The 24402-nt window shown below is 41.4% G+C and overlaps 2 protein-coding genes across 10 annotated transcripts in view; one reads left to right on the top strand and one right to left on the bottom strand.

The window, feature by feature from the left end:
* GLUD1 (glutamate dehydrogenase 1) overlaps window positions 1-17473 on the bottom strand; it is a 30267-nt gene extending 12794 nt beyond the window's left edge. Inside the window, exons 1-5 of the mRNA XM_042862781.1 lie at window positions 17029-17473; window positions 5891-5971; window positions 5033-5088; window positions 4098-4161; window positions 2809-2903 (exon numbers count right to left, since the gene is read on the bottom strand). Of these exons, the coding sequence (XP_042718715.1) occupies window positions 2809-2903; window positions 4098-4161; window positions 5033-5088; window positions 5891-5971; window positions 17029-17458 (726 nt within the window). The 5' untranslated portion in view covers window positions 17459-17473. The remainder of the gene's footprint in view (window positions 1-2808; window positions 2904-4097; window positions 4162-5032; window positions 5089-5890; window positions 5972-17028) is intronic.
* Window positions 17474-17782: 309 nt separating this feature from the next.
* SHLD2 (shieldin complex subunit 2) overlaps window positions 17783-24402 on the top strand; it is a 37052-nt gene continuing 30432 nt past the window's right edge. For 5 of the 9 annotated variants that reach the window (XR_006177374.1, XM_042862803.1, XM_042862801.1 and 2 more), the window contains exon 1: window positions 18277-18322. Coding sequence is in view for 1 of the 9 variants with exons in the window: in XM_042862810.1 (XP_042718744.1) it covers window positions 18264-18322 (59 nt within the window). In the remaining 8 variants the exon portion in view is untranslated. Of the gene's footprint in view, window positions 18171-18262; window positions 18323-24402 lie in introns of those variants that run through there. The other 4 variants (XM_042862810.1, XM_042862802.1, XM_042862807.1 and 1 more) reach the window with 4 other exon arrangements.

Here is a 24402-nt window from a genome sequence, read left to right as displayed (position 1 = left end):
TCATCTTAAGCCACATACAAACCTCTGTCAATTTGGGGAGGGTGGAAAATTAGCACACCTCAGCCTGGAGAAGAGAAAGCCTTCTGATAATGAAATTTTCTTTCCTATTTATAAGCTCCCTTTTTTACATGGGTAGATAGTGATAGGGCAAAGGGGAATGGTTTTAAACTAAAAGAGGGTTGATTTAGATTGCATGTCAGAGGGAAATTCTTCACTTAGGGGGTGGTGGGTGCTGGTACAGGTTGCCTAGAGGGGCTGTGGGTGCCCCATCCCTGGAGGTGTTCAAGGCCAGGTTGGATGGGTGACCTGATCTAGTGCCTGATTCAGTGGTTGCAGCCTTGCCTGCAATACAGTGTCAGAATTAGATGATATTTGAGGTTCCTTCCAACTCAAGCAATTTCATGATTCTTACAATAAGATTGTGCAATATTTTCTTTTTTGGCTGGAATTAAAGACTTCACCAGCTAAGTTCAGAGACTAATGCAGAAGTTCAGACACTCTGAACTTGTATCTTAACCCTTTTCCCTGGTGCAATAGTGTTCTCCTTGCTTCTCCAACTTTCTGACTTCATAGTCAGGTTTCAAACAGGCTCTCCCCTAATTCTTTTATTTGATTTTACCTTTTCACTTCAAGCTCCATGCACACATCCTGTGCATCCACTAACTAATCAAGTCCGTACATATCTCAGATAGCTCCCATTCTCCAGAATTCTCTTTCTACTCAAATGAATACAGTCCTTTTCATAGCTTCCACCTTTTTTTTTTTCTTCCTGAGTTATAGTTAGCTTCAGTTTTGCTCAGTAGTCATTTTTGTCTCTTAGCCTGTTTCCTTCCTTCCCCATTGGTCACTTCAATATATTTCATCACAATTCAGTCACAATTTTAGTTCTTGCTGTCTCAGATAGGAATATCTTTCAAATAACTCTATAAACTACTTCTCATGGATCACTTCTTGCAGCTGTGCCAGAGGTGTTGCCTTCTTTCTCTACACCTGGCCATTCTCCACAATAGCTTGCAAGTCTCACTATTGCTACTCTTTTCTCTTCCATGTAGAGTCAATTTCAGAAAATGAAGTGCATTTGATTTAATGTTTCCTTTTTATTTAATTCACTTCTCAGAAAAATGCATCTAAACCCTCTCAATTCTCTTTGGTCAAGAATAAGACACTGCCATTCAAGGAGAGCCTAGAAATAAAGAACTGTAATTTTAACCTCAGTAGTGGCTTTTTTCAGTGATACATGTATATGTAGGACGATGTAACAAGCTGATGTGAATGAGTGGAAAGAATAAGATTCTTCTCCTTGCTCAATGTGTAATATTCCACATCATTTAAAACACTTCTGTACAAAATAGTGTATGAACTGACTATTAACAAAACTGGCTGTGTGCTGAAAGCCTTCCATGTCAGTTTTAGTAGAGCAGTGCTGTTGCATTACAGTGGAATATGCATTTCAGTGCAATGAGTTAAATGTTAAAACAGAATGCCTAGACAGTTTCCTTAAATGTTGGAATGTTAAATTGTAACTGGGAGCAAGCTGCCACTTTGCACCTTTTAAGTCTTTCTGGTATCTTTCAGCTTTTCATCAGTTCTAAAACTTTATTTAAAACATTTACATGTGAGTAGCAAAAAAGCAAGTAATGTTTCAGACCTCAAAGCTCTGTACACGTGCTACTTAACTTGACTAACAAGCAAGCTATGGCCTCTTCCTCAAGGTGTTGTTTTTTTTTCTCCCGTAAGGTAACTTGTATTTCAGATCTAGAATAAAGCATGCCATCCCCTCCTCCTGCTGTTAAAGGACACAACACAACAGGGCTAGCATTCTGATAGGAGCCTACTCTCTCAGGAAAGGCAGGCTTGTCTTGTACAGATATACCAGAGAGAATGTGTGTCAGGTAGCTCTAATGTCTTGCTAATGGGAGCATATACCCTGCCGTACTGAAAAACTGCTTGAAATAACTGCAAAAAGTGAAAAGAAGGCATCTTTACAATTCAAAAGTCACTTGGTTAGGCAAACATACAGTTGCTCAGCATATTTACAACCTAGTATGAAGCTATGGCAAGACTCCTTAGGAAAGTCTGATTTGCTGAGATAGCAGAAAATGTCTGAAAGACAAGTGAGAAAGATTGGATAGTATAACAGCAGTTTTAAATAACTTATCCAGATTTTTTTGCTGTATTTGTCAAAAATATACAATATTAAAGGTTGCCTAGTCAACAGCAATACTTTTGATAGAATCAAAACAGGCACAAATAAGGCGACATAAAGATGAAGGTCAAATAATGTGGGTTTTCATTTTAGCGTTGTACTAATTAATGAGAACTCATTTATATGGTCTGGAGTGCTCAAAATCAAAACTTTTATTTAATACACTTGTAAGTTCAGTAGTCTGAAAGTGAAATATTTCAGTACTTCTAAGACTATATCCACTATTATTAAACCATTAATTAGCAAATTTAAGTTTGTAATTATAGTGCTGATGAAAAAGTAGGAGCAAACAGTAGAAATGGAAAAAAAAAATCAGAATGATACCTTTAAAAACAGCACATTATTTTTTCTGAACAGTCACAGTTACAAACAAGCTTAATTGAAGCCAAACATATAAAGTGTTAGCCTTTAAAGTTTTTCTTCAACTGTACCCTAAAAACCTTGTATCAATTAAGTTGTAACAGTTTTTGAAAATACATTTAGATCCACATAATCAAATACAATTATATGGTTAAGCATAATGGTAATAAATTTCTAGATGAAAATATTTCTGCAAAGACTAAGAAAGTTTTGACACTTCAAAGCCTCTGCTCAAAACTTACATAGTGTCCTATTGTACTGGCGTAAGTGTCAGCAATCCAAGACATCTCCCTCTCTCCTGTGCTCATATCAGGAGCAGGCACATCAACTCCAGGACCTGTTGGCAACAGTGAAAACAGCTTTTAAGGATCACACCTTAATTGCTACCTTCAAGCATTATTCCCCTGGGAATTGAACAGGGCTTGGCAGAGGGGAGCTGTATTCCTGCTTAATCCTCTGTTCATTATTCAAGGAACTGATTCTTCTGGATTCAGTTCAGTTTTAAGCGTTGTATCATGCATTTGTACAATACTATCAAAACCATCAACCCTTCACACAAGATGCTCAGTAAAATAAAGATCAGTCTTGTCACAACTCAAGAGTAAAATAACCCATCAAAAGTGTAGTTTTACTTCTTTTATGATCATCATTGTAACAAGAAGGGCAACATTTAGGTATGATTTCTGTGTACCATGCTGTTATTTTTGCATTAGAATTTTCTTTTTGCATCTGATTGAATTGAAAAGTTTTATTTAAAAAATTGAAGATAGGCCACTCCTAGCCATTGCACTGTAGTACACACATTTGATTTTTGTTTTTCAAGAGACATTACATCTTTCTTAGGCTTTTGAGAGTACTTTCATACATCTGCTGTAATAGAAGCAAGTTCTGTTTTTTCTAGGTAACTAAATTTAGCATTTACACAACCTATTTAAGATGTCTCACTCAGCAAGATCTTAAATCCAACTGAGTCTCTACAAAGTTGTTTCGCACGTATTTGGAAGAGGCTTGTGAAAACTATATAGCAACAACCACAGGTTACAGCAGGCACCTATACTTCTTGCCTGTGTTTCCCCTGCAGCCTGTGGTTATCATGGGTGAAGTCACCAACTTTCTCTGGTGTGGACATTCCACTTCCTTCCTCTGTTTCCTCAGATGTATGCCAGAAGCCTCAACTGAGATGACAGTTACAGTGAAACAACTTGATACGAGAAATTAACATTGCAACAGGTTTCGTCACAACTTTTATGATGTTTCTAAGAGAAATGTGAGTCATTTTGGATCCTGTGAGCTCAGCTCTTGTGGCTTTTCAGAGCAGAATACAGCTCACAAAGAAAAGTTAAATACAGTTCCTTGTACAATTAAAATGCAATGACTCAATTCTTGGCAGCATTTTGCTGGAACTATTATGTCAAAATTATTTACAGATCTCAAATACAATTTAAGCATATTGTTTAGTGGCTCCTCCTAATGAACAACAAATCGGATTCCTAAATCTTTGCATGGATTTAGATTTACATTGGCAACATACCAATGAAACCTTTTTTCGCCAGCTCCATGGTAAATCTTCTTGTGATCTTTTCCAATTCATTGTCCTATAGAGAAAATGTAATAAACATTACAAGAAATCATTAGTGTTCATAACTACTTGCTAAAGCCTATGCCCAAGACACTTCCTTTTTTGTTTTTTAGAAGGATGATTCATGTGCTGCCTATACAGTTTATATGCCTTTTCCTAACATACCCTTGATATTCAGGCAGTACAAGGAAATGTTTGACTTGCTTTCTGTACATTCTGATCCTTGATAAGTTAGGAGTGCAGCACAGGAAGAACCACCTGTGCAGAGATTTCTGTCACACAAATCTGATATCTTATGTGAGAGATTTATACCTAGTGACAGCAAGAGCCAGCCTGGCAGTTACGTTATGTAATCAATGCAGTTTAATTACTTTGCACAAATCCTTAGACTTTTGAGCTTAGAATATCTGCTATCTACTTTAGGAATCTTATCTATGCAAGTTACTTTAATTAGGGAAAGAAGGCAAGCCTGCAATAAGCTTTTTATAAGCCAGGTTTGTTACCATTTACACTGGAACAATACATTAAAAGGTTTAATGAAGCATAACACTATTTGTCAATATGAAGAGAAACACTAACTTTTCTAGAAACAATTAAATGTGAGCCTTTATTTTTTTTAAAGTTGGTATTTTTACTAATCAGGTTCCAAATTACTTGTTTTCTTCTTCTGACTTTGAGAAAAAAGAAACAACTAAGTTCAACCTTGGAAATGCAGATCTGTTTTGTACCTATTGCAAGCACAAGCTAAGCTCAGCCTCTACAGAGGCAGAAGTGGCAGGAAGTCTCAAGTGGTCAGTAATACCCTTAGAGCCAGTAAGAGCTGAAGTACTGAAGCTGGCAGGCTTCAGTACTGCAGTTAACTCTTTTTCATCTATGATTAAGCTTACTGTGTAGTTCTTGGGATTGATCTTCACACCAGCCTTTGCTCCACCAAATGGCACATCTACAGGAATGCGAAGGAAAATAATTTTATTTTTTTGACAGTAAAGGCAGAGCACATCAATAATGTGTGAGCAAATATGTTTGGTTTTTTTTTTCTCATGAGAATTGAGTTTTTGCCATGTTTAGGTCTTCTCATGTGTAAGCTATGATCTAATCTGGGTCCTATTAAAAACAGGAAATCTTTCAAGGGCAGCTTGAAATTTATCTTTCAAATTCCAAAATTAGTGGTTTTGAATTTTCCATGTTGCAAGGTTTCGTGCTTAACTTATTTCCACAAGGTGCTACAGCTTATATGTTACTGTTTTATCTCAAATTTAGGAGTCTAAAGCAATGCAACTCTATGCTCAATGAGATATTGTTTACAATCAGATAATGCACAGATTCTCTCCAACCTGCCCTACACTTTAGCAGTCGCACACGAATTGTAATTCATTGTAAGCTGTAAAAGAAAAAAGTTTATCACTCCTCCATCTCCACAGCTTCTGTGTGTGAATCCTTTACAGCCTCTACCTGTTCCCCTAGAATTAGCAGCCTACTAATAAGAGCCTGATACACATTGAAGAAACACTTTTACAGGGAAGAAAGTACCAGAATTTGGACTTAGTAAATGAAAATGCAGCTTTATTCAGGCTTAGGTGTCAGCAGTAACAGCAGATATGCAATTTGTTTTGGTCCCTATATTTTTGTTTCCTAACTTGCTAAACATTTTAATCAGATTAGTGTCTAAAACTTAATCCTTCAGATGCCTTTCAGTGCTGACGTCAATTAAAGATTCTATCTTTGCTTGAAAAATCATCACTTACCAACCACAGCACATTTGTATGTCATTAGAGATGCTAAGGCTTTCACTTCATCCACACTAACATCCAAGCTGTAACGAATACCTGCAGAAAACAGGAGGAAAAAAGAGAATTCACTGAACAACTTCACAGGCACAAATTGAGAATGTTAACCCCAGGCCTGTATTTATTAACTTAACTGCTTTCAGTCTTCGATCCTCCATTCTCCTACTTATTCGTCCATTTTTTAGCTAGAATTCAAGACTTCAGCAATTCTTTAAGTAGTTTAACAGAAGCAATCAAGCTCCAGAGGAAGACAAAGCATGCTGATCGATGACCTAGAGTAAAGTTCTTGAGAGGCTGATAAGGCTCACCAGCATTCTGTAAGATCTTTAGCTTTGCACTTTATTGTTTATACAAGATCAACTGTGTAGCTGAATGTAACTTACTAGTACATGTTAAAATCAAGATCTTGCTAGAGTAATGCAAGCTCCTGCTAAGTTGCCATGTGTTGGCTGTAGTCCAACAAAACCATACGCAGCATCAGCTCTGACTACTAGGTGCTGCCAAGTAACAGAGAGCTGCATGCCACTCCTCTAATTCAAATCTGTTCAAAACATCTTGATGGAATAACTATCCCAGCCAGCTCGTGTGTGACTAGGCCACCCACCCCACCGTTTGTGAAAGGCTGCCCTCACTTGTATTTCCTGCTCTTAGGCATCCAGCAGCATGCGCTGACAAATGGTCTCAGTGCAAGTTCAAACAAATTGCTGTGGGTTGACAGCAGTGAGGGTGCAAAAAAAATAAGAGATCACAGCCTTCAAAGTTGTCCAGAGCTTAGAAGGAAATGATTACACAATGGCAGGGAGACCCGTCAACTCTTGCTCATCTTCTAAAAATGGGTTGTAGCTCCCCAGTAGATTGAATTTGATGTTAAAATTGTGGTAGTTGCATAGTGGAAAATATTCTCTAGCCAAAATGATAGGATGTTTACATGCACAAGCCTAAAGATGAAATTTAGGACCAGCACAATGCCCAGTGTCATGGGACAGCAAAAAAAAAAAAACCAACAAAACAACACCTCTAGCGATGTATGAGCTTCTATCCAAGTTTCTCCTGCATCACTAACTAGACAACAGAACTCTGGAGGATTTATTCTCTCCTCCCTCAGCTTCCCAAATCCTTGGCCATAGGTTGTGCCAAGTTTCACAGTGGATTGTACGAGCACAGAGTGTCCTTTAGATGCTAGGACAAGGCATCACTAATTCCTTATTATGTAAAGGGAAGACCATGTTCAGGTCCTTAAGAGTGAAAAAGACCAGCATACATTATCCAGACTAAAGCACTGTGCCACTGTGAAAGCCAGGCCTGAATGATCTGGAAACCATCCCGGTTTCAGAGGAACTGAGTGCTGTTCAAAACTGAGGGCCAACCTCTGCTTTCTTATGCCTGTTCAATTGGGAAAAGAAAAGCCCAGTCCTCCACAGAACAGAATTTAAATTTAGTGTGTATATGGGGGAAGGGTGGCCTCCAAAGGCAAATTAACTAGTTTTTGACTTAGGCAGATGTGAAGGTGTTACTGCTGAGGTTCAGGAACCTCTCTCAAAGGAAGAGATCTTTGAAATATGGGATCTATTAAAGTCCACCACAACAGCTGAGGATAAAACATATCTGCTTTTGTAGCAGGTCTTACTCTGATCTTTTGGAGGAGCAGTTAAGCTTTTGTGGAGCCTTGAGCAAGAGCAAACCCCACAGTGTCACTGACTGTCCTGCTTGGTGGTCCTGGCCCTGCAGGTATGCTCTGGGGAATGCTTCCTCCAGGGTACTGCTGGAGCCAGTAAAGACTGAAGCCCCAAACCCCGCTGAGCAGAAGTGAACTCTGTCCCTCCAGCCCCACCAGAACCAGGACACTGTGTATTGATTCAGTCCACATAGTTACTCAGACTTCACCAGGTTATGTACACAAAACCGTTCTGCCAGAATGATGCCAGTACTACTCCTGCAGGCACCCAATGTGTCCTTTAGTGATATATAGAATCAGTAGGGCAGTTAAATAGTTCAGGATAGCTGTTTTGTACAGTTTTAACAGGGAACCAAAGTACAAAAGGAGAGATTAGCTCCCTCACACTCCATATGGAGGATGCAGTATGAACAGGTGAACAAAGAGCAGTTTGAAGACTCGTGCAGAAGCTCCGGTTTAGTAGCAGTACAGTCACAGGTTGCTATAAATTTTATTGTAACAAACATTAAACTTTTATACAAAGTGTACTAGAGAAAAAGCCCTGAGGCTAATAAAGTATGAATGTGCTTTCATCTGAAACACCTACTTGTCACCTGTATATGAACATCAGAATAGGGGCAGCTTTTAGAATTGAGACTGAAATCATCCTCTTCTGGACAACTGTATATTCTGAGCAGAATTGAGCCTTAAATAGTTGTAATTGAAATGGCTTGTTGCACGGCTTACTGTTGTAAATGAGAGATTAGGGAAATCTGACTTGAACCAATGTCACTAAGCACTTTATTCTAGTTCATCTGCTAAAATGTTTTATTTTGATGTCAGGTATAGCTCACAGTGTGGATTTCAGGTTCCCTGACAGGAAGTTCCTGCCCTCTGTGGCATGGGTGGATAGCATCGAGGATGTGCCAACAGTCTGTTCTGCTTCATGGCTTGGCTGGGTATTAATTTTCAGGAGCTGTCATTCTTCTGCAGCAGGCCTGCCTCTCACCAGGGATGTTTTCTGTGGTAAGCTGGTAGGACTGATGAGAACTAGCCATCTGAGAATGCTGTACATTCCAACTGCAAGGGAATGCACAAAGATAAAAGACTTAATTTCTGTTCTATTTAGATGTGAGTGGAATTTAGTTTAACAGCTTCCTAATTTGGCAGGAGGAAGCATTGCCATTCATTTGTATGGCTCTTTTGGCAGTGCTGCTATGCATTCAACAGCTGGATTCTAAAAATGGACTATATATAAGGATAAAGAATTGTGGGTTTTTTTGTGGTGGTTTTTTGTTTGTTTGCTTTTAAAGATTCTAAATACATGAGCAGTGAAAGTAACCACTACACAGCCTTACTGGTTTTTGGACCCTAGTATGTTCCACGCAGTAAGTCTCTGGAAACTCAGGGCACTCACAGCAAGCTAGCCAGACAACATAATTTGAAGAAAGCCTCCAGTTACAGTATGAGTCACTGCCATGGAAAATACTTTTCATTGCAAAAACATACAGATTCTTGTTCTAGTTAAGAATTCTCCTTCCTTGCCCCACCCCAAGAAGTTAAACAGCGTGCTAAGCCTGAGTTTGTTTTTCTATGTGTGAGACATTCCATATGAGGAAATATTTTCATTTCAGTGTTGTTTCATTACTGGTCAGCAGAAAGGTCAGGCTTTGCATTGTCTTCGCTTTTAAAGCTTCCATTTTCTGACCTTTATCGTGGAGACGCACTCCCCCCAATTACCCCCTGCACTGAGCCCAAAGCTTACTTTGGTCACAGTAAATTTTGCATATGATATAAAGTTAGATTCTTAGATGTTATGCATTCACCTTCACTTTGCCAAAAAGAGGTAGCAAAGTTCTCAAAGTACGGTACTTTCTGAAACAAATGTCAAAGCAGTAATTATCAGCATGACTGCATTTTGGATGCTGTGATTATAGAAGTCAGTTACCATTTTAATCAACAGGTCTGTACCGACAGACATGCAACAAAGATCTTTTTGTTTTAGAAGAGGCTCCACACCCTCCTAGATTTTATGTTGTATAGATTCCAGCCTGTTCGTCACGCTCAGCATGTGTTATGCTGCCTTATTAATGTACAGAATCATCAACTATTGGAGGATATTACTGCTCTTCTATCATGCCTAAGGATCTGTTTAAATGTGCCGCACACTTAAGTTGCTGACATTGTTTCCTGATCAGCAATGACAAATGATAGTGCCAACATACTCTCTTACCACTAATGAGCATGAACCACTCCAAGCCAAGTCTCAAAACTAAAGCAATGCCATAGCAACCAAGCAAAACACTCAGAGAGCTGCTCCTCCTGCACTGAGCTAATCTTAGCAAGTCTCTCAGCTTCACAACACGGAACAGATTCGTATCTCAGTCTAAATTATTCTTGCCTAACTGAGGCTTTTGTCCTGCGCTCACTTCAGTGTTCTCTTCTGGTTGTGATTATCATTTGAGCTTTGAAATTTAAGTGGGTATTTTACAGGTCAGTACTCCTGTTCAGATGGTGCGTTTGCTCTGCTCGCCCCTGTCTGCAAAATGCTTGCTCATCACAGCAGGCATTTCAGGACAGAGCCATCCTGTACTATCTATACAGCATGCAGCTGAACAAGCCTTACGATCTCATCTGAAACTTTTTTAGGACTCGCTCTGGCTGTATTCTTCTCCCAGTCAGCAACACTGGTTTCTGCAGTGGCTGTGTGAGTTAACAGCTCATCTGACCCCACCCAGAGGCTGACACCATATCTAGAGATTCAGTAAGAATGCCCATGCTGTTAAAACTATTCCAAGGAATCCGTAAAGCAACTCCAGTATTTATTGCAATGCCTTAGTTCTACATCTCTAGATTATGTATATCATTTTCATTTAGAAGAAGTTTGGGAAGTAAATAAATGAGACTATGGAATGTACTTATTTCAAACTCTGCACATTAGCTATAAGGATATACATATTTCTACACAGTAGAAACAGATCTTCCAGGCAATCCTTAAGCTCTTTCAAAAGAAGCACATTTTTCTAAGTCCAAATATCAGCAATCCTTTTAGCCTTCCCTATAAAGAAATTACTCAACCTTATTTAACCATATGAAAAGTGTGGTAAACAGTACAGTGACAAATTAGTAATTATGGTAGACTAAGAAATTCCGGATGAGTCTCTAACAAAGCAGGATGAGTAATTCAGTGCTGGAAAATAAGAATACTGTTCAACAATCAGTTGCAAGAATTACTCATCCCTAAATTCAATTCACTAACTGCCAAGGAAGGAATATTTGGTTTTTCACGTACAGCATTAACCAGCTACAACTTGGGACAGGGGAGATGCTTCCCACCATTCTGATCTGCTCAGAAGCATTTCTTCAGTGAGCATTAAGGTACTCAACCAGGCAGAACTCGTCAGTATACAGCTCCCTGCGCACTATTAACAAGCTGTTCTATCACTTGAAATGCATATAAACATACGTGTATGTAAGTTTATTTCATTCTGTGCAGAGAAAAGCCAAGAATGTTGTATTACAACAAGCCTCTGGGAGTACTAGTAAGATTTTGCGTTTTTAAAGGTGGATACAGCAAATGTTGTCTAACACTGGGCAGGCACATCCTACCTGAAAGAATACACGTAGAATACTGCTAGAAGGTTGGATCCTACCTACAGAGCTACCTCAGCACTACCTAAAGGATGAGGTTGTCGATCCAGCTGCACTAAGGACAATAGGTAAGAACTGACATGGGAGAGGCAGTGACACTGCTTCCATGCAGACATTAATACCATCAGCATGGGTGTGTGCAGAGGGCGGAAATAACAGGCTGACCATGGCAGTTCAGATGCCATCGGAGCTACAAAACAGTAAGCCATTGCTGGCATGAAGCAGGTAAAGTCTATGCTGTGCCTAAGAATTTAGATCCTAACGAGGCGGAGCTGACGCAATTCATGCAAATCAGATGCATAGAATACCTGCCTAGATGATACAGAGAACATGAGGGAAACTCAGGGGAGAGGTTTCCCTTCCTCACTCCCCCACGTGTTTATCTAGCAAGCCCAGAGCTGAGAGCTTTCTCTATAAATAGACAAGGAGCCAACAGTAGCAAGGGAAAACAACTATTTAAATCAAGGACAAAGCTGGCTACTACACAAACTGTGGGAGATGACTGCGTGAGAAAGCAGAGACTAGAAAGATTAAAAACCAGAAGGAGGCATAGCCTGTTACTGGAGTATCAGTGGCAAAAAAAACAATGCTAATGGTCCACTGAAAAATGCAACTAGTTTCGAAAAGGACAGCAAAAGCATAGGCTGCACATTCCTTATCCTGCTATTTTTTGTTTTTTTTTTATTTTATTCTTCAATTTATCTATGTATCCATTACTAGTCTAATTTAAAAGTTTGTTATCCTACAATAAGAAAACAGAAACCCATGAAAATAAGGCACTTGTATAAGCTTTAGCTCTAACACTGCAAGTGTTAACAGGGTTAGGCTAATTACCCTTTTTTTGTTTAACTTTGAGATTACTTCAAAATTAGACCTGTTTCCATGGTCTATTTCAGGTTGCTGATGGTCTGTTTATTCTTCTAACTTTTATATGACCCTAAAACATTTCCATATCTTATCCTCTATGACCAACTGGGACGAAGATACGGCCTCAGAACTTTCAAGCAAAATAGCGAAGCAACCCCAGATCAACACAGTTGAGGTAAAACTGAAGTAAAGGTGCCTTACATTACTATACCTTATTTTTCCCACTTAAGGGAATAAACCTTGTCATGGCAGCCAAGCCACCACTGGTACTGGTCTGTTGCAAACAAGGCTACCAGCATCTATGCATATAGTTCAAACAAGATTATGTGCACAACTGCAGCTGTTTGGTGATTGGATGCTGAGATTAGTTTTAGCCATAGATTGCTGCAATGAAAAAACTGCAGCAAAGGTAAGACAAATAGATGTCACCTTATGCAGTATGAAGCTCATTAACATGAACTTGGGACAAGTAAGAAGGAAAAATGCTGATAGATAGAAGAAAAGCTGCCAAAAACAGAAAATAAGATAGTTCTGAAATACTGAAAAAATCTCCTTCCATGAACCAGCCAAAGCAGCACCATACAAAAAATCATCAGATCATCCGACTCCAAGTCAACTGAGCAAGTGAAATAGATCTGTATTCTAAAACAGATCATAAACAGAATTTTAATGTAACATATGACAAAAGTTTTTGAAACCCCTATATAAGTGGAAGTCAGAATCTACCCTGGAACTGAAGATTTAAAAAATTCTCTGAAGCAGATAAGACTCGGGGCAAGTTGGGTGAGCACAAACAAAAGGTAGGCTGTTTCCCAACTCAGATTTATTTGGTTTCATTGATAACAGGTCCACTGTGCAGTCAGCTAACATGAAAAGGCTTTAAAAAGTTTTAAAACCATTTTATAGCTGTATCCCCACAGCAAGTGCTGCCTAGCAAACATGGAATCAGTTCCATACTACTGAGCAGGTAGGAACTCAGTAAGCTTGCTTGTATTTGCACAACGGTTATTTTCACTAATCTGTGAAATAGTCCTTCATGCTAACCTATGAAGGAAGACAGTTGTCAGCAGACACATGAAAAAGTAGCTTAACCAGTTGCATACCTTCCACAGAACCTGATAAAAGTATTTACAAAGATTCATTATTTTAAATAGTAACTGAGTGGATACTTTTCAATGGAGTCATTTGTATTCAGCCATTTCGTTTCCTGTACTCTATTTGGTTTGTTTTAGTTCTTCAGCCAGCTGTCAGTGCAATGAATAAGAGCAGCTGTGGTTTCCTGTTAATTCCGGCCACTAGCATGCAAACTACTACATAAGCAATGGAAAGAATAATGTGACCCACTGCATGGATCCAGCTACCATGAGCATTAGTCCCGTCTTGTTTTGATCAAAAGCAACTCGAGTTCCTCCATGCAAGAAAACTGCTCATGTCCACAAATATCTGAAGGACTGGGGGCAAGTGGATGGGGCCAGGCTTGTTCTGGTGGGCCCAGCACCAGGTCAAGAGGCAGTGGGTACAAAGTGGAAGAAAGGAAGCTCCACGTGAACATGAGGAAAAGCTTCTGCCAAGACAGTCTGTGGAGTCTCCTTCTTTGGAGATACTCAAGACCTGCCTGGACTTTCCTGCATAACCCACTGTAGGGAACCCACTTTAGCAAGGGAGTTGGACTCTGATCTCCAGTGGTCCCTTCCAACCCTTACAAGTCTGTGTTCTGTAATATGTTCTCAATGGCATGTGGAGGTACTCAATCAGTTTCTAGTCCAGCTAACAGCTCACTTGCAGAAAATGGAGTGTTTAAACCCTAGATTTGAGTATTGTGAGATCAATCGCTTAAATTTGTGACCGTTTTGGAAAGATTCCAAAGCACAGGAGAGAAGCATGTCAAAAGAAAAAGAACTGCTACCTTCCCGAGTTGCAAAGGTTTGTAGTTCTCAGAGTCAAGAATTCTTTTATCTACAAATTAAGTGTTGCAAGATGCAGAAAGTTATTTCTATTTTCTCCCTCTGTGATGTGAAAAACAAATACTGAAGTTACAAATACAGATTTCCTAAAATTGCTTCTCTTGACCCAGAAAAGGGTTACATGCAGTTCTGTGCAGTGACAGTGTCTGACGCAATCAAGTTGGCTTGTGTTTCTAGACCCACTTGGTGGGAGAGTGAGATAAGTAAGCTATTAAATACTTTCCTATAATATTAAATGAGTATTAGGATGTTTAGAAGTAGGCCTTTAAGAGTGTCATGCTTGTTCAGGAACATGACAGCCAAGTTTCCACTGAGGTACAGAAGTTTGTCTACAGAAAAACTTAGGGCTGATCTTGAATTTGCCATCATCCAGCCCAACCCATGTGCTCTGCTGTTCCATCTCTGCACCAGGCCAATTGCCTGCTTGGGACCCTGACTTTCAAGGCAAGCCTCTTATGACATTTGCTCTGCTGAGTTCTGCCTAATTGCAGACAACAGAAATGACTACAAAAAGAGGTATGGATGACCAGTAGTTTCTACTGGCAGGTATCACCTGCGTGCACTGAGTTTTAAATCTGCTTTATAAAGGTCAACTTTGCTTTAAGGAGGTTGGCACTTTCCAGATCAGGGCTGGACTACCAGGGATCGAGGTTTCACCAAGGGGTGAAAGAAGTGCAGACAAAAAAAGTTGAAGATGACATCAGTAACTGAAGAAAAAAGACTCTAATTGCTACAGTGCTAAGCTATAAACACAGGTGTTCAGTAGAAATGGTAAGGCGCTGCTTAAAATGTAGAATTATTACAAATAATTCAGTTTCTGTTTCCCCAGTAATGAGCTCTCTCCAGGTCTACAGTGTTTAAAAAATAATTTTAAAAAAGTATTTGATTTACAGTTTTTCTTGGTTAGTTCCTGGTTAAATCTGTGAATGAACATAAACAAGAAAGTACGCAGAAGCCATACAATCATTCATGAAGAATTTTAGTATGGATGTGTGTCCAGAAATAAGGAGTAAAACTAGACAACAACCTTGAAAATACCAAAATCATTCATTTCCTGCACCCATACTTACTTCTTCCATCCCCTAAACTGCAAACAATGGTATTTAATATTCTTCAAAGCTTATTAATATGCATACCATGTACTTTTTCTGTAGATGTCCCTGAAGATGCAAACCTAAATCCAACTGCAACTGTACAACTGTACAATATCTAAAGCTCCAGGAATGCAAGGAAGATGAGAAGTATAGTGCTTCTTCAAAGAGTGACAGACATGACAAAGCGTACTGATTTGCTACTGATTACCTAGCAGTTAACTAAAGGCTCAGTACAAATTATATGTCCTTAAAAACATAACATTTGGTATGGGGAACAATTGATCAAGCTACTTCACACTAAGTGCAAAGCCAAATTTCACAAGCCTGCATCTGTGATGTTAGGAACTGTGCAACTCCTAATGCTCTGAAAGCCTTCCAGCTGCCAACTCACCCCCTTCTTTTAAAAGGTGACCTTATGTCCCTTGCTGCTTCAAATCACTTAGGCTGTACTCTGGACTCAGTGCGTGGGACACTCAGTGCAGCAAGCTCTTCCATTTCGTACTAGGGAGTTTGAGTTACAGTGCACTGGGCTTTGTGTATTTTTTTCCCCTCCTGTGAAATCTACCAAGATTCTAGTTTAAAAATCACTTTTAGACAAAAGCTCACATGGTTGGTGCACTCCAGACGGATGCAGAAATAACTTTGTCACCCCTTTTCCTGGCAGTTTCAGAAATGCTTCTGGTTTGCACACCTCTTTAATAGCAGGTTTCAAGCAGCCTATCTACACGTAATGTATCTCATGTCCTGTTTAAATAAACTATAAATCCAGGTCTGTCATCTGATAATAAACAAATCCCTACACAGCACTGGAAGGTAAAATCCATTTGCAATCACACTGCATTGAATAGAGGACAAACAAAACATCATTGGCAAGTCCTTCCTTAACCCATGGTGTAGAATGGCACAGGAAGAATAAAGACAAACCCTGAGGGCTAGCTATTTTCCTTAGCTGTGATTTTTAACAGCCTTGAAATTTTCAGTGCACGAGAATCGTGTCTTAAGAGCCACATCATTTACTTCTTGCATCTTTTGGATCTTATCTGAGACTGCAAGAAGCACAGTCGCCCATAGCATCAAGCAGTAAATCCAGGAGCCTACTGGACTGAGGAAGCAGCCATGGACCACAGCCTGCAGGGCGCAGCTGTAACTTTCCACACATGCTCCAGTGTTGGCTCCAGGCTCGCAGCAGACAGCCTTAAGGGACGCTGCTGAAAATCAGGGAATTCTGCTGAAGATTTATGGAGATGCTGATGTGGAACAGAGGGTAACTGATAGCCAGATTCATTGTTTGTTCACGTGCAGAGTGTTTTGTAATTCTTCACTGAGAAAACAAACATTCCTCTGGTTCTGAGCAGCACCGATAGCTTCCAATACGTCATGTCAGACCCTAAATAGCATCTTATAATTTCATTTGCTCCCGAGCTGTGCTTCATTACCCGCCTGCAGCTCCTAGCAGTAACACAGGCAGTACCGAAAAGGGCTTTGTGCGAACAGCAGCAGCAGCAAACAAGCGTAATTTAGGCAATGACAGTTCAGCAGTGCGACAGCCGCCGGTGTCTGACAGAGAATTACAGCAAGGGCAGCTGGGCAGGCCGGCGTGCTGCGGGCAACCCGGTCAGCCACCGCCGCGAGTTGCCGCGGGACGTTATGAAGGGGGAAGACGCGTCAGCAGGGCAGGCTGTGCCGCAAGGACGGGGGCGCTGCTCTCGATAACGGGCCCCGCAGCTTCGGCGCTAACCGCCGCCCGGGCCGGGCCAGCCACCGCGCACCGTCCCCCTCCCCCGTTCCCCCGGCCTCAGCACGGGGCGTTCCGAGGCAGTTCCACGGGGCACCGCGCGGGGCAACGCGGGGCGGCGCGGCTCTCACCTCCCTTGCAAGGGGTGCGGTGCTGGCTGTGTTGCGCCCGGTAGCCCTCGATCACTTCCCACTCGCCGTTGTCGCGCTTGATGGGGAAGGAGACGCTGAGCACGTGGTTGCAGGGCTTGATGATGCGCAGGATGCCGCGGACGCGGTGCCGCCGCTCCTCCATGCTCTCGCGGGTGCGCAGCCCCTCCACCAGCTTATCTTCCACGATGCTGGCGCCGCGGTCGAAGAAGCCCTCCACCATCTTGAAGAAGTTGGGGTCGTCCTCCTTGGTGGCCGCTTCGCAGTAGTGCCGCCGCGGGCAGCGACCCCCGCCCCACGCCGCCACCGCACCCCCGGCCGCCGCCGCCGCCGGCCCGCCCGGCTCCGCGCCCGCCAGCACGGCGCTGCCAGCCAGACGGGCGGCTAGCTGCTCCCCCAGGTAGCGGTACATGGCGTCGGCGCTTCCGCTGGACGCGCAGGGACGACGCGAGGCGGTGCTGGTGCGGCCGCTGCTCCACAATAGGCGCGGGGCGCCGCCGCCGCCGCCTTTAAACGGCCTCGAGGTTGGGGGGGGGGGGGGGAAACTTGGGGGGAGTACGGAGAGACAGGAACACGCCGCTCCTCCGCACTGCGCATGCGCGCCGCGCCACCGCCCCGCCCCGCCCCCGGCGGGACGCGGGGGGAGCGGTGCGCGCCCCCGCGGCCCTTCCTTTCAAAGGCGCCCCCTGCGCGCCTAGGAAGGCGTGCGCGCGTGCGCGGGCTCCGCCTCGCTGCTGGTTTTCGCTCAGGCCCGAGCTCGGCCTCCGTCGCGGGTAACGGCACCTTGCAGCTCTACTCCTGTGGCGGGTTACTGCGTCCTGGTGGCTGTGAGTAGCGATAGCAGCGAGGCCCCGCGTGTGCGCCGCGCGGGGCTGTGTGGGCAGCGCGGCGTGCCGCTGTGAGCGGAGCTGCGGGCCCTGAGCTTTGTCCGTGCCCGTGTGTTTGGAGCACCGGCACTGCTGCTGTCCCGTATGCTGAATGAGCTGCGCGGCCGTCTCGTGAAAATAAGTAGCTCCCTCCTGTCTCAGTGTTTCAAATAATCTGCGGAGGTGGGAGTCAAAAAGCAGCCGAAAATGATGTGCGCCGTTCCGTGTTCCCTAATCATAGGTGTTGAGCAGTCAAAGGTGAGCTGATTAGAGAGGCTTATAAAAAGCCTGTCAGGTAGTGAAGTGACAGTTGTAATAACCAGAGGTTAACAGCATCTTCTCTTTCACAGCATGCTATCAGGAGGTTTGTCTTTGAGTAGCTGTGTTAAGAAGAACCGCTGGTTTCTAAGGTTAGTTTTATTTCATCCTCACATCCAAGAGTTTCACTAACCTTCAGTTTCCTCTTAAATATTAGTCTTACATACACGTGCCTTTCTTCATACATGGAAATACACAGCCACACATGTGTAGTGTATTTATGTTTTTACAGTAATACCTCTAAGGGTAGAGTATTAATCAGACTTTATAATGGGTTGTTACTAAAAACGTGCAACAAGGGAGATGAACAAGCTGATGTAACTTATCTGAGCTCCTGAAACATCTTTGTGTACTACTTGATTACTTTCTAGCTATGCATGCAATAAAGCGCACTATATTGTGCCTCCACGAGGAAATGCAAATTTTAAGGTGTAATAGTTTCAAAGCAAACAAAATCAAATCTTATGTGTCAAATTTTAAAGCCTGATGGATAAAATCAATTCCACGTCTTGTATTCAATTCTTTGTGCTTTAACACCAGAATATTATGTGGTTAACTATTTGAAAATCTGCAGCTGACCAAGGTAATCTCTATCCTGTGTCTGGCATCATTAGTAGCTGTTTTATAAGTGAAAATAAAAAGCTAAGAGGTAAGTAAGGTTCAGCATAGTGTTTTCTGTCAGTATTTTTCAGTTGAACTAAAATGGCCCTAGGATGAATTGCATTATTTCAAGTTAGAATAGCTACTACTAGTTAGCATCCCAGTTGCCATCCTTGTTGGCTAACCAAAGCAGGTGAGAGAACACGAAACAGAAATGAAGACTCTGTGCAAGACTTAGCAACTTCACTCCTTCTTTTGGCTGAGCCATTTTGAATCCAGAGTAGACCCAGGATTGCCTTCTGATCTGAGCTTTCAGTATGTGCATTCACTGGGCGATGTTCATTCAGTGAATTTGAGCTGAGAACTAATCCTTTTGTGTGCTAAACTGCAAAACTTTCTGGTAACAGAAATGCAGTTTTTAAATGCTCTGCAGGTGGAGTTGTGTCAGCAAGCTTTGAGTATTTGGCCTTAACACATGATGTGTTTAGCATTTCTCATGCTTTTCTTATCAGATAAATTGATTATGCAATAAAATCCAAATATTGTTTGTTTGCATGTCTAAGAACTCTTTTCTAGTGATTCTAGAAATGACTTGTTTTGTTAAATTAAAGCTGTAGTCTAGTGGGGTAATTAAGCATCTCTTGAAGTTGAAGTGAGGTCTTGTTTCTCATTTAATTCCATGTGTCAGTAATTTTATATCCCTAACTTATTACATCAGAAATCACAGAAAATGCTTGCTTTTCTTGGGTATGCCAGACAGTACTGGTAATGTTGCAATAATACATACACAGATGGATCTCTCATGAGGAACATAAAACAGTGCCATATGAAGTTGCATTTGGGATATGTGCATAAAACTGGACGGTATTGTGGATACAGTAATGTGTTGAAAACAAATTTATGTTGTTTAAAGTATTCTGGGGTCTTCTGGAAAGGAACTTGAAACTTTATATCTAGTGCCGTTAAGATCACTGGGCGTGGAAACAGCGTGGTGTCTCAGTAAGACTAGATAAGCACAGAACTTGGCACAGTTACTCTGCAAAAGTTGAGGCTGTCATTGTAGCCTGATGGAAAAATGCTCAGTCTCTGAGATGTGTGAATGGTTGAATGATAGCTACTGTAAAACAGGAGGACATGGATCTGTCAGGAGTACAAACTGCAGTCATATTCCTTTTGTTTAAAACATTGTGCATGCCTGTAAAATATAGGGTATGCAGTAGGCCATATGTATATGAGGTCTCACAGTAACATTGGAATTACTTGCATATTGTGGCTAAGTATGTTACTATACTATCAAACAACAATCTAATAATTATTTTGTAGGTCTTAAGGCATTGTCTAGTTTTATAAACTGGGCTTTCTATCTTGACGATGATTTTAAGTTTCATGTTAAAGAAAATGTAGAGTGCATAGATGTCTCTACTTGAGCATCTTGTACCAGCGTCTTCAGAAAAGTTGGGGAAAACTGTTTAAGTGTGCGTTCCTTTTTACGTACGTAGGTTTCTCTGACATTAATGCTTCCTCCTTTTTCCATGGAAACTACGGCAGATTCAAAGAGCGCAATAACACTGATAGACCGAGTTCTCAGCAAAAAAACATTTGTTTTTCATCATTGTCTCCACTGTCAGTTATGCATTTTTGCCAGCCATGAACAAGGGTTTGTATGCCGTGCTTGTAAAAAAAAAAATCTGTGTGGTGGTTTTGGAACATAGCTTGTCTTCAACATTGCTGTTGCCATTGTTGAAATGTGCCACCCACCACCTCACTGTGCTCACATCCACTGTTTGGGCTCTATAAATGTTCAGCAGGCATTGGTGGTTGTCAGCAGGTGCGATTTCTTCTGCGTGGAGGAATTCAGTTCTGCCCATTTGCTCCACATACACTTCCATGTCAGATGCCATCTAGTCCGATTGGCCCTCTGCTGCCATCTGTCATATGGCAACAAAACATAAGAAAATATTGATGGAAAGATTCAACCTCGATTGCTGTACCATCAACATCTGCCTCCAATGCTGCAGGTCAGTGTAGTAACATAGGAGGTATTACTTTTGGAGCAGCCCTCCTATATAATTTTCATAAGGTATGCCATAGTTTAAATATGTTAGGAAGCTTTGCTGATCTAAGCTTAGTTTTCATTCACGATTTGTGAATAAATTGCACTACTTTTAGAGCTAAATCTTTGTATCATGTTTGTTACTTGTGTCCTTTTTATACAAAGCCAGTACCTGATATAACAGGGGTAAAATGAAAAGCGTGGCACAGTCATCTGGCTTCAAGATCCATTGCTGGAGGGCTGGCTCTGTGAAAAGCCATTAGAGGCAACAAATTAATTAGATGAATCTCAGAAGACTGTGTTTTAATTTGACTTTACTACATAAGCATTCTTATGAAATGATCTCTTGACTAGAAATCGTCAGTCATCTCTTGACAACCAATTAGCGGCTGAAGTTGATGGGAAGATGTTTCATAGGCAGTGTAAAGTACCAATACCTAAACATATCTGCGTGGAATGTGGAATTGTAGGGGTTGGAAGGGACCTCTAGAGATTGAGTCCACCTTCTCTGCTGAAGCAGATTTCCTACAGTAGGTTGAGCAGGAAGGTGTCCAGACTGGTCTTCAATATCTCCAGAGCAGGAGACTCCAGCACCTGTCTGGGCAGCCTGTCCCAGTGCTCTGTCACTCTCACTGTAAAGAAGTTCTACCTTGTGGTTGTGTGGAGCTTCCTGTGTTGCATTTCGTGCCCCTTACCCCTTGTTCTATTGCTGCGTACCACTGAAAAGAGTCTGCCCCCATTGGATTGGCTCCCCTCTCAGCATTCTCTTCTCCAGACCTCTCAGCCTCTCAGAAACCCAGATCTCTCAGCCTTTCCTTGTTGTGTGGGAGGTTCTCCAGGCCCCACATCTTCTTTGTAGCCTTCTGCTGGCCACAAAGACTCTCTGCAGAAGTTTTCTGCCTTTTTGAACCGAGGAGCCCAGATTTGGATGTAGTGTTCCATATGTGGCCTCACCAGGGCAGAGCAGAGGGGAAGGATCTCCTCCCTCAACCTACTGGCTGCTCTTTTCTTGATGCACCCTAATATACCATTGGCCTTCTTGGCCACAGATGCACTGGCTCAAGATCCATTTGTTGTCCACCAGGCCGACCCCATCCTTGGATCAGTTTTTTCAGAGCTTGTTTCCAGCAAGTCTGCCCTTAACCTGTACTGATGCATGTGATTACTCTTCCTCAGGTGCAGGACCTTAGCCTTGTTCTTGCTGAAGTTCATCATGGTCCTCTCTGTCCAACTCACCAGTCTGTCCAGGTCCTGCTGAATGACTGGAGTACTCCTCACAGCTTTGTATTGTCTGTGAACATACTCTAGGTTGACTCTGTCCCTTTGTCCGGGTCCCTGATTAAGGTGATGAACAGGACCAAACCCAGTACTAACCCCTGGAGAACACCCTAGTTACAGTGCTCTAACTAGACTCTGTGCCGTTGATCGTGACCTCCTGAATTCTGGCAAAGATTTATTAATCCCTTATCTGTTTGAGGTATCTAAGCTAATTCTTAATAGCTTCAGCTGTGTTTAGCTATACCAGTTCTGGAAAACAGGCTGTCAGATTTTTTCATGGGCTCCTTGATGCAAATCAACCTGAAGTCAGTGATTCTCTAGGCAAGCTGCAGGAGTTAGGTATATATGTGCTGGAGGTTGGGAATGTGCATTCTGTAATGTGGTTAAGTTGGAGAAGAGGTATGTGGATGACTTAGATAGTGTTTGAAAGCTTCCAGTACATAACGCTACTGGTGAGATGCTTAGACACCATTGGTCTGATTTTTTTTTTTTTTTTTTTTTTTTTCATGTTTTCATTTATTTTCATGATTACTAACTCGGGTGTTAACCACTAGCATCTTGTTCATGTGTATATATGCTAAGATTTTTTTGTCGCTCCATTGCATTATAGAGAGTGCAACTTTGAATTGTACATGTAGGAGCCTGTCAGATTCAGGTTACCACGAAAAATAGAGAGTCTGAAATGAGAGAGTCTTGTTTTCTAAGCTGGAAATATTGCCACAAAAATATGGGCAGCTGAGCAAAATAATAGTTCAATTTATTATTGAAACAATCTGGATGCTTTTCAATTGTCCTGGAAATCTGAAACAAGGTATCATTTGTTGTTTCTGGTAATAGAGTTAGTTTTGCAGAATGTGAGATTTTCCTAATTATATCAAGTGAAAGGCAGAAGAAAAGCCCTCAGTAAGGGGAACACATCCTCAGCCAGTTTGTCAGAGCACGTGTCAGAGGGAAGCATTCTGAGCTTTTTAAATGTTAATAATTCTGCTGTGGGAGTCAAAAAATATTGAATTGATTCTGATAACTGCCTCATGAGTAAATATGCTTTTGATTGCTGTGGAAAGTGGCGGTGCTTATGTTTGTCACTTTGAAAGACCTTCTGTCTCCATCTGTTTATATTGTTGCTGTGCGTGATGGCTGCGGCTGCCAACTGCTTACTTCAGCTTTGTGACAGAACAGATATAAAAAGCTCTTCAAGTACACAGGAGATAAAGTCCTCGTCACTTGTTTAGACAGTCCATAGATATGCAAAAATTTTTGGTGGCATCTTTTGGTACTGTGTTGCTCTCAAGTTGTTACTTACTAGTAGGTGTTTCCAGGTAATATGGTGGAAATATAAACATTCTTTTTATAAAGCTTATTTTCTGTAAATTCATTTCAGGTCTTCAGATTTGTAGGACAAAACAGGTTTCATGTTTGAACTGAAGCATGCTGGGGTTGACAACAAATTGATCTATTTTCAGTGACCTTCCAGTCAGCGTGGCATTCATTAAGCAATAGAGGCTTTTGCAGGTCAATTTAAAGACTTCTCTCCCTTCCTGTACTAGTAGGAGTTTGTGAAAGCAGCTGTTTTGACTCTGTGGAGTAATAGCTGGATTTCACTTGGTTCATTCTCGCATCCACTTTAAAAAACAGAAGAGGAGATAATACAGTTACCAAACAATATATTTGAGCTTCTCACCCAAGTGTCAGATGTGTTTGAAAAAGCTGGCAGTGGGAGAGCTGGCAGGTATGCACGCATAAAAACATTCACGGATACACTGTGAGCTTGCAAGCTTCTCTGCCCTGAAGAGTGGTAGGAAGAAAAGTGCTTTAGTCAATTTGCTTACCAGGAGTTGAGATATTTCTTTATTTCTTTATTTCTTTATACCTCAGTGTTGGTTTTTTTTAGTCAGCATAACGTAATAGAAAGTGTGGCTTGACATAAAGAATTATATTTTATTGACATAAAGAATAACAAATAAAGAATTGTTTGAGTAGCATTTACAATATTTCTTTTTCTGCATCTCTTGATGGTCTTGGGTGTCTGGCTGAAAATTGTACCTGAGATTCTAACAGCCTGGAATCCCAGCATCAGAGATTGCAAACCAGCTTTTTCTTGCTTTTAATACTGAATTGGTAATCAGAAATTCTTGTTGATATAAACCAAGAGTCTTTTTGTTTTAAGGATAAACAGTAAAACTATTATGAACTAGAGAATACTAGTCTCCTGTAGTGCTTCTGTTCATATTTCTTTGAACA

Source organism: Lagopus leucura, unplaced genomic scaffold (genome assembly GCF_019238085.1).
Source record: "Lagopus leucura isolate 7727_CA_CO unplaced genomic scaffold, USGS_WTPT01 Super-Scaffold_739, whole genome shotgun sequence".
Lineage (NCBI taxonomy): Eukaryota > Metazoa > Chordata > Aves > Galliformes > Phasianidae > Lagopus > Lagopus leucura.
Note: the sequence above shows the minus strand (reverse complement) of the source record. Positions and strands in the feature narration are given on the sequence as shown.